The sequence below is a fragment of the Chrysochloris asiatica genome, unplaced genomic scaffold (genome assembly GCF_000296735.1).
Source record: "Chrysochloris asiatica unplaced genomic scaffold, ChrAsi1.0 scaffold00008, whole genome shotgun sequence".
In the NCBI taxonomy this organism is placed as follows: Eukaryota; Metazoa; Chordata; class Mammalia; order Afrosoricida; family Chrysochloridae; genus Chrysochloris; species Chrysochloris asiatica.
Window position 1 is genome coordinate 29,707,061 of NW_006408526.1, and position 10,387 is coordinate 29,717,447.

The 10,387-nt window shown below is 42.1% G+C and overlaps 1 protein-coding gene across 1 annotated transcript in view; it reads right to left on the minus strand.

The window, feature by feature from the left end:
- Positions 1-10,387, minus strand: part of DSCAML1 (Down syndrome cell adhesion molecule like 1) — a 442,529-nt gene that overhangs the window by 21,111 nt on the left and 411,031 nt on the right. Inside the window, exon 20 of the mRNA XM_006833865.1 lies at positions 1,482-1,621. Coding sequence (XP_006833928.1) covers positions 1,482-1,621 — 140 coding nt within the window. The remainder of the gene's footprint in view (positions 1-1,481; positions 1,622-10,387) is intronic.

Here is a 10,387-nt window from a genome sequence, read left to right on the forward strand (position 1 = left end):
ACCCATAGCGACCCTGTACAGGGTTTCCAAGGGTGTAAATCTTTACGGGAGTAGAAAGCCTTATCTTTCTCCCGCGGTGTGGCTGGTAGTTTCGAACCGCTGACCTTAAGGTTCGCAGCCCGTTTCGTAACCACTACGCTACAGATGATAGTATGGATGAAACTCACCATCATGCTGTTGAGTAAAAGAAGTCAGACATATGCTATGATTCATTTATGTAAAGTCCCAAAAGAGGTAACACTGATCTGCACTATAGGAGTCAGGTTGGTGGTTACCCTTGCCGGGGAGGGTGGAGACTGGAATGGGTATGAGGATGCCTCTGGGATTCCCTGCTCTGGGTGCTGGTTGCTTGAGTGTGTCGTGAAAATTCATGAAGCTGTTCAGTTAGGACAGGAATACTTTTTGGCAAGTGAAGCTGTGACCGTGAGGATGACAAGAGAGAACAGAGTCATTACTGGGCATCTTCTCCAGTCATAGAATTCTGGACTTAGGGGAGCAGGGCCACCTACTGCTTGGAGGGTAATTCAGAAAGACCACAGGAAAGCAAAGAGAATAGAGGAGATGAGGATATAATTATTGAATAATGTCAGGGCAGCTCTTTGCCTGCCAAGAGCTCATCGGCAGATGCTCGGCTGATCACAATCACTGATGGAGGGAGACACCAGCCCCTTCTTTCTGCTCTTTGCTCTCCCAGTCCTGAGCACATCTCTATGACAACACTCTAACAACCCTGAGCTCTTCCTTCTGTTTTCCCCATTAGATTGGGAGCTCCTTGGGAAAGCTTCCTGGAGGCAGAGCTAGAGTGCCTGGAGTGGAGTGGACTCTGGTAGAATTGTGTGTTGAATGGCTGGAGGAAAGGAAAGCCTCAGAGGGTTTCCCACTGCACCCTGCACCCACCTCCTGTCTTCTTTCCCTTCCGTGAAGCCCTGTGGCTCCTTGGGTCTGAGTACTCAGGGGAAGTGTAGGGGTTTGGCCTCTGCTGCACCCTAGCCGATCTACTCCAGGTCTGGTCAGACACTGTGGTCTCTCAGTGTCTCTCCTCTCAGCTGGGCCTGGTCATATCTCAGTTGTTCCCATTTTTCCTCCTCCCCCAGCCACACTCCAAGACCAGAGCAGAGGTGCTGAAACGTGATTCACTCTCAGAGGCCACGGTCCAGCCAGCCCTCAGTCAACAGTCCATCCTAAGGACTTGCTAGGAGCTTCCACAGTCAGTCAGCCCAGAACAGTGGCCCTGGCTTCACCTACTTCCTTGGTCATGGCCACTTGTCTCAAAGGAACCTCTGGGTTTTGTGACATCTGGCAGCCTCAGGAACAGAGGACTGCCCCAGATGAACATCAGGTAAGGGTTTGGTTCCTCTTGGGTGTCCAGCATCCATTCTTACACTTACATTCTGGTAGAAACGACAGTACCACCAGCTGAGGTGGTGAGTACCTTGCCCTTTCTCCAGTTCCTTTATCATTCTGGCCTGAGGTCTACTTACCGGCTGGCCAGACCCAGGACTGGAGCAGAAGATGGTGTACTTTCGGATGACACCGTTGGGTTTGGTTGGGGGGAGCCAAGACACAACCACACTGCTGGCCGATGAAGGGACTGCTTTGATGCCAGCGGGAGGGCCTGGAACTGAGCAGGGAGAAGACTGGGTCAGTTCAGAGAAAGAAGAAGCACAGCCTTTGGGAAAGAATGGCAGTGGGGACAGTGAGACAGATCAACGAGGAGAGCTTCCTGGAGGAAGTATCTTTGAGCTATGCTTGAAAGGGGAAGGTTGCAACATGGCAAATGGGTTGGAGGAGAAAATCAGGATTTGTGACAAAGTCTCTGAGATGGTGGTTATTTTAAAGATTGTTTGGCCAGAACAGCAAGGATTTAGGATAAATGAGAGAAACAGAAGGCACGAGGAATTCATCCTAATCCATAAGGCTCTAACCTACCCTCCTTCCCTCCCTACAATGCCCTTGCTAACTATAAGCCTGTATTTAAGTCAAACACCCTGCCCATTTGGAGAGCTCCTTGAGGCTGGGACCACTATCCCAGGGACTCACAGAGCATCCATCCCTCCCTTCTGGGGGTCAAGGGCTGGCAGTCAGTTACGGGGTGACTGTGTGCCCTGGCACATGTCTAGGCCACTGCCCTACGGGTCTTGCTTGGACCCTTTCTGTTTCCAGGAAGGAAAGCCGACTTTAGAAGTGTCTGGGAAAGCCATCCTAGGTGGATCCCAATGGGTATGGACTCTGAGCCCCCTTTCCATCTTCTGGGACTGCCTGGCTGGGAATCTAGCTCCAAGATTCTGTTTTGGAAACTGGCAGCTTCCTTTCTCAGTCTACACACACCATCTTCATCTCTCCTATGTATTAGTTGTATGCTTGTCTTCTCTCCTGGGGGATGTTATACTACTTGGAGGGTAATGATGGGAGTCTATTCAATTTATTTTACCCCTCTGAGACTTGATTTCCTCATCTATACAGTGGAGATGATCACATCCACATGAAAGGGTTGCTATAGAAATTGTTGTTATGTACCTTCAAGTTGGTTCAAATTCATAGTGTCCCTGTATAGGGTTTCCAAGGAGTGGCTAGTGGGTTTGAACTGCTGATCCTGTGGTTAGCAGTCCAGTGTTATCCTACTCTGCCACATCAGGCCTCTGAGCTCATTAAAATAAAATACCTTGCACAGTGCCTAACACATAGAAGACACTCAATAAATTGTAACAAGTATTATTTTTGCATTCTTTCTCCTAACTCTCAGCTTCTAGCACCGACCTCACTGTTTTGTATCTGATAAGTGGTCAGTAACTCTGGATTAAGTACAATAAATAGATAACATAATCATTACTCATCTGGGGGTTTTAGTTTGTTATGAAGTGCCATTGAGTTGGTTCCGACTCTGTATAGGGTTTCTGAGGAGTAACTTGGCGGGGTTGAAGTGTCAACATACAACGCCACACCAGGATTCCAGGGGCTGGGGCTTACATACTGGAAAGCATTCCGGATTCTGCCCTTCCTCACCGCTAGAGTCCTGCCATCCTCTGTCTGCTAGGTGTCTCTGCAGTTGTGGAGTGCAGGTGCTAGGAGTGTCCATAGGGCCAGTGTGCTAATTGTTCAAATTTCTCTGTCCTTGCTGACTTGCATTTTCCTATCAGTTATTGAGAAGGGTGTGTTAAAATCTCCCATTATAATGTGGATTTGTTAGTTTCTCCTTGTAGTTTTTTCATTTTTATATATTCGAGGTTATGTTATTGTTGTTGGTAAGTGCCGTCTAGTCAGTTCCGACTCATCGTGACCCTATGTACAGTTTCTGAGGAGCAGCTGGTGGGTTTGAACTGCCAACTGTGTGGCTCGATATTCCAGCACTGATTCTACAATGTATGCAAATTTAGAATAGTTTTATCTGCCTTGCACATTGAATCTTTTATTATCACAAAGTGTCCTTCCTTACCTCTAATAATGCTTTTTGTCTTAAATTAATATTCCAGTTTCTGCCTGGACAGTTTTGCAATGTATGCTTTCATGGTTTCCATCTTTTCACATTGAACTTTTCTATGCCCTTAGGTTTTTCAGATGTCTCCTGTAAACAGCATATATCTAGGTTTTGTTTTTTTGGGCCAGTCTGACAAAATTTATCTTTTGGTTGGAGAATTAAATCAATTGATCCCTTTTGAAAAAGTTAATCTATTTTTGGTGAAAACATACCCAGCAAAACCCTCTCCCTTTCCCCCACTTTCTAGGCATAGTTTAAAGGTCACTTCCAGGGACAGTTTCAATTTAATGTCTGAAAAGCAATTCAGGGCCAAAGTCTCAGGAACTCCTCTGGCCTTACTAGGTCCAATAAGTCTGTATTCTTTAATAATTTGAAATTTGGTTCCACATTTTCTCTCTTATAGTGAGGATTCATCTATTGAGTTCCGATTAGATCGCTCAGTGGTGGTAGCTGGGCACCATGTATTTCTTCTGCTCTCAGGGTGGAGGAAGCAGTAGGCAGTCAGGTAGACAATTAGTCCTATAGTCCAATTCCTTCTCTGCTTGTTGGGTTGCTTTTTTCTTTCTCTTTTGTTCCAGACAAATAAAGACCAGTAATTGAAGCTTAGATGGCTTCTTGTAGAATTTTTTTTAAAAAACAATTTTTTTTTACTTGCACTCTACTCATTCTTTCTTTTCCCCCCAAAGCTTTTATTGTGAATTGAGTGATAGTTTACATGGGAGAATATAAATTTTACACTCATCCTATCGTATTTCGTGTCATTGTAATGATTACAATCCCCTCCATGCATCATCATTTAACAGTATTTGCTTTATTACCTCTGTTTTTCTTTCTTTCTTTTTGTGATGTACACAAAAACACTCAGGAATATAGAACCATTTAAACAACCTAAGGGCACATTCTGCAAACCTGCCTCCTGGCTGTCAGCACACAGCCTTTCTCTTTCCAGGAGTCTAGAGTCCTCAGCTGCTCTATCTCTCAATGCCATTGACCTCTGCCTCCAATCTCTGGTGTCTCTGCTTCTCTTCTTAGAGTCCCATGTTCCACTCATGTTCTTCTCTCTTGATGGTCTCTCTTGAGTCCTCTGTTCCTGGACTGTAAGATTAACTACTTCCCCCTTTATGTTCTATAAAACTTCTAACTTTACAGTTGTGACAATTGCAATTAGTCATGATAAAAATTACTCACTATTGAAACATAATATTATCCCCATCTCCTTTCACCAGACCTGTCTAGACAAGATGAAAACTATTCAGTGGGGATTCTACCTTCCCCCACACACTCTGAAATTAAACTTCCTCTTGAAAACTTGTAAGTCAGCCACTTCATGCCTTTATAGCCGACCCAATTTTAGGTAGCCAATGTCTAAGTTACCCATCCCTATCAACCCTGTATACTGAGGGGATAGGCTTGATCCTTGATATGAAGACTCCTTCCCTCTTGGTTTGTATTTTGAGCTACTACATCCATAAGTACAGGTCAAGTTCTTCAAATTGTAGTAATTTACACTTGATTCCTTTATCAAATTTCTTTATCTTTCTCAAGTCGAGCTCTGGTCATCAAGCCATTGAAGCTAGGTCAAATGGGTACTATCTGCAAATTTGGGTGCTCTTGTGTGTCTCCCCCGACTTCATATCAGCTGGACGCTTCACTCTCAGCTCTAGCCCTCCATGGCCAGGTCAAAAAAACCTTTTTATTGTGAAGGCTCACAGAGCAGATCTTCAGTTTTACATTAAACAATTCATACACATTTTGCTTCACTTTCAATATAACATCACTTATCCCACTTCCTCCTGTGTTTCTTGTTTCCAATCTTCTTTCTCTCCTAATCCTTCTGAACTTTGTCCTTGAGCAAATGCTGCCCTTTTGATCTCATGTGGTTGATTATCCTAAGATGTGCGTATCACTAGTTTTACTATCCTTCTTAGAGATCTTATCTAATGCTTGGCTGAAAATTGAGCCATGGGGGTGGGGGTAGGGTGAGTTCAGTTTCAAACATGAAGGGTGATTGAGGACCTTAGTCTTGGGGTTTCTACCCGTTTCTATTCTACCAGTAAGTCTAGTCTTTGTAATGATTTAGAGTTTTGTTCCACTTTTCTCCCATTCTATCCAGGACCTTCTAAGGTAGGCAGTGGTAGTCAGACACATCTAGTTCTTCTGGTCTCAGCATTGTAGAGACTGATGTTCACATGGCCCATTAATCCATTGGACAAATTGTCTCCATATGCTTTCAGTTTTCACCACTCTTCTTTCCTCTGGATAGGAAGAGACCAAACTCATGCAGCTTTTAAGACCTCAAACACTACCCATCATACTGGGAGATAGAACATAAACTCTTTATCCTCTTCAACATTCGTTACTTTCTTTTAAAAATCTTAGTCTTCCTGCTAAGTGCTGTAGTGTCGGTTCTGACTCATAGAGACCCTGTATAGGGTTTGCAAGAAGCATCTGGAAACCAACCTTGTGGCTATCAGTCCAGTGCTTATCCTACAGCGTCACATTGGGAGTTCTTGTTGTTGCTGTTGTTAGGTCCCTTTGAGTCAGTACTGAATCATAGCAACCTTTTGTATAACAGAACGAAACACCGCCTGGTCCTGCGCTAACCGCACAATCATTGCTACGCTTGAACCCATTGCTACTGCCACTGTGCCAATCCATCGCTTTGGGGGTCTTCCTCTTTTTCTCAGACCGTCCAGTTTACCAAGCATGATGTCCTTCTCCAGGAATTGGTCTCTTCTGATAATATGTCCAAAGTTTGACAGACAAAGTCTGGCTTCTAAGGAGCATTCTGGATGTACTTCTTCCAAAACAGATTTATTTGGTCTTTTGGAAGTCCATGGTATTTTAAATATTCTCCTCCAACACCATAACTCAAAAGCATCAATTTGTTATTCACGGTTCAACTTTCACATGCATATGAGGTTATTGAAAATACCATGACTTGAGTCAGGTGCACCTTAGTCCTCAAACTGATATCTTTGCTTCTCAACATTTTAAAGAGGTCTTGTGCAGTAGATTTGCCTAATGTAATATGTCATTCTATTTCTTGACTGCTGCTTCCATGAATGTTGATGGTTAATCTGAGCAAAATGAAGTCTTGGACAACTTCAATGTCTTCTCAATTTATCTTGATGTTATTTATTGGTCCAGTGGTGAGAACTTTCATTTTCTTTACATTGAGGAGCAACCCATACCAACGGCTGCGGACTTTGATCTTCATCAGTAAGTAGTTTAGATCCTCTTTGTTTTCAGCAAGCAAAGTTGTATCATCTGCATATTGCAGGCTGTTAATGAGTCTTCCTCCAAGCTTAATGCCATGTTCTTCTTCATATCATCCCGCTTCTCTGATTATGTGCTCAGCATACAGATTGAGTAAGTACAGTAAAACAACACAACCCTCACACACACCTTTCCTAATTTTAAACCATTCAGTGTTTCCTTGTTCTATTTGAACAACTGGTATTTCATCGTGGTTTTGATTTGCATTTCTCTGACGGCTAATGATTTTCATGTGTCTGCTGCCCATTTAAATATTCTTTTTGGTGAAGTGTCTGTTCATGTCTGTTGTTTGGTATTTTATTGGGTTATTTGTCTTTCTGTTGTTAAGTTGGAGAAGTTTTATATATTTATATATTTTAGATATTAGACCCTTATCGGTTATATCATTTCTGAAGAATTTCCCCCAGTCTATAGGTTGTCTCTTATTTCTTTTGATAAAATATTTTGATGAACATGAGTATTTAACTTTTATGGGGCCCCAGCTATCCTTTTTGTCTTCTGTTGCCTTGTGCATTCATTGTTGTGCTTGATAATCTATCATTGAAAAAAAGTAGGCCCCAAAGCTTTGTGCCTATATTTTCTGCCAACAACTTTATAGTTTAAGATTTAATATTTAGATCCTTGATTCACTTTGAATTAGTTTTTATGTATGGTGTGAATTATGGATCTTGTTTCATTTTTCTGCATGTTGAAATCCAGTTTTGCCAGTACCATTTATTAAAGACACTGTTTCTTTCCCATTGAAGGTATTTGATTTCCTTGTTGAAATCAATTGAGTATAGATGTTTGGGTTTATGTATAGGTTTTCAAGTCTATTTCATTGTTATATGTGTTTATTAGAGTCCTGGTGTGGCACTGTAGGATAAGCTGGACCACAGGTTGGTAGTTCAAACCCACCAGCCACTCCTTAGAAACCCTATACAGGGTCACTATGAGTTGGTACTGACTCCACGGCACTTAAAAACAACAGCAACATCATATGTTATCATTAAACAAGTATCCACCTGCTCTGATATCTGTAGTTGCCACCTGCTTTGATTACTGTAGCTGTGTAATGTTTTTAAATCAGGAGGTGTGAGGCCTCCTTCTTTGTTCTTCTTCAACATTGTTTGGGCTATTTTGAGTTTCTTGTCTTTCCACAAAAACTTGAGGATTAATTTTTCCATTTCTGTAAAGAATGCTGTTGGGATTTTGATAGGGATTGCATTATATCTGTAGAATTGCTGTGGGTAATATTGAGTTAATATATCTTTAATGCAATAACTTATATACTTGGATTTAAATGCTATAGTGTTGTTGTTGTTGGTAAGTGCTGTTGAGTTAGTTCTGACTCATAGCAACCCTGTATCGGATTTCCAAGTGAGTTTGAACCACTGACCTTGTGGTTCAAACCAACCTTGTGGTCCAGCGCATTATCCCACAGCGCCACTTTAGGTTGTTGTTGTTGTTGTTATGTGCCGTGGAGTCAGTTCCGACCCATAGCGACCCTGAGCAGGGTTTCCAAGGCTGTAACCCTCTGCAGGAGCAGAAAGCCTCATCTTTCTCCCACGGAACAGCTGGTAATTTCAAACTGCTGACCTTGCGGTTCGCAGCCCGATTCATAACCACTACGCTACCAGAGCTCCTTGCCACTCCAGGTAGTCCCTTCTTACTCACAGTTTCATTGTAAATACAGTTTATAGTTACCTGGAGCCAACTACTGTCTGGAAACACATAATTCTGAGTAGCATGATGACATCTCATGCCATCCTGCTCCATCCCTGGAGTTGACTTCCTCCTCCTTCTCCACTGGGACTGAGACTGTACTCTACCCTGCTGGCATCTGATGGGTTAACAATGCCTACGTAGGGCACCCTGGGGAGCTGTCATATGTTTGTATTGGAAAAAACAGTATGTGTCGAGTTTGGTTGTTGTCGTTAGGTACCACTGAGTCAGTACCGACTCATAGCTAGCTACTCTATGCACAACAGAATGAAACAATGCCTGGTCCTGGGCCAACTTCACAATTGTAACCACACTTGAGCCCATTGATGCTGCCTACATGTGGATTTCTTTTTGTGGGTCTTTGAAGTTTGCAGAACTTCTTGAATTTGTGGCTTGATATCTTTCATCAGTTAAGAAAAGTTTTTAGACATTTTATCTACCATCTCTTCTTTGGAATTTCTTCTCACTGTATTTTTATGTTCTTGGTACTCAGAATGTGGTCCATGGATCATCAGAAGCATTACCTGGGAGCATGTTAGAAATGCAAACTCTCAGGTTCCACCCTAGACCTACTAAATCAGAATCTGAATTTTTATATGATCCCCAAGTGTTTTGTATGCATATTAAAGTTTGATATTCACTGTTCTAGGTATCGTGCCTGTTATTTTAATTTCTCCATCCATTTGTCTTTCCATGCTTTGTTTTGGATATTTTCTTCTGACCTATCTTCCAGCTTACTAATGATCTTTTCAGCTGTCTCTAATTTGTTATGAAACTCATCTGTTGAGTTCTTAAGTTTAGGTGCTTTTTTGGTTCTAGAATTCCCATCTAATAGTTTCCAAAATCTGCTGAAATTGCTACCTTGTTTTTTATTTCCTTGTCCATTTTAAGCACAATTATTTGAAAGTCTGTATTTGATAAAAACTTATATTTGGATCCATTGTGAGCATGTTTCTAATTTTCTGCTGTTTTTTGCTCGTGTTGTTTCCATTATTTTTTTTTATTGTATGCCAGAAACAGCATTTACAAAATCATTTGTAGAAATAATTTAAGACCTCAGATGATATTATCTTCCTAAAGAGAGGACTAACATGTGTTTCTGACAGGCACACAGAGATACTAGCAATCTAGTATCTCTAGGACTGAGGTGATGTAAAGCTGAACTATTTGCTTTTGGTTTACAACTCCTAGAATGCTGTTTTTCAGGGTCTCAAGTTAAAGTGAGGGGGCTTCACCAGACAGAGCTACACTCTACCCTCCACTTCAAGTTTTTCTAGTACCTCTCAGCAACTGCCCCTGGTTTCAACAAGTGTCCCCAGGGAAAGCTGCTCCCAATACTTGGCTTCCCTTCTGGATCTTTACTCTCTTTTGGATACTGGCCCAGTAATTCTTCACTCTCTTGTCAGCCCTCTGATGCCATCAAGTAGATTTAAAATTTTTTTCTTAGGCATCCACAGCAATTGAAGAGTAGGTTTGAGTTACCTAGATGCTGGATGTGGATATCTTCTGACAGGTTTCTCTAAACCTGCCCACCAACCCTATCCTGTATCCTCACTGCTGTTATCCTAGGTACAGACCTTTCTCATCTCAGCCTAGATGCCTACAGATTCTAACAGCTTTTCAGGTATTAGTATTTATTCCCCTTTCCTCCTTGTGAACAGTCTTCTACACTTCTGCAAGCGTTACCTTCCTAAGGCCTAGTCATGTTTCTTCCTCAATTATATGTCTATAAAGTTGGCTTGAGTATCCATGCTGCTCCAAGCTTCAGGGAAAGCTTATCCCAGAAGAAAAATCATATTTAGGTTAAATCAATCATGATTGGTTCCACTTCTCTTTCAGTGATTGGTTCAGGAAGAAGCATGTGACCCCAGTCTGGCCAATGGGAAATGAGAATAACCTGCTGATGAGGTATCTGGGAAATGTTTCTTT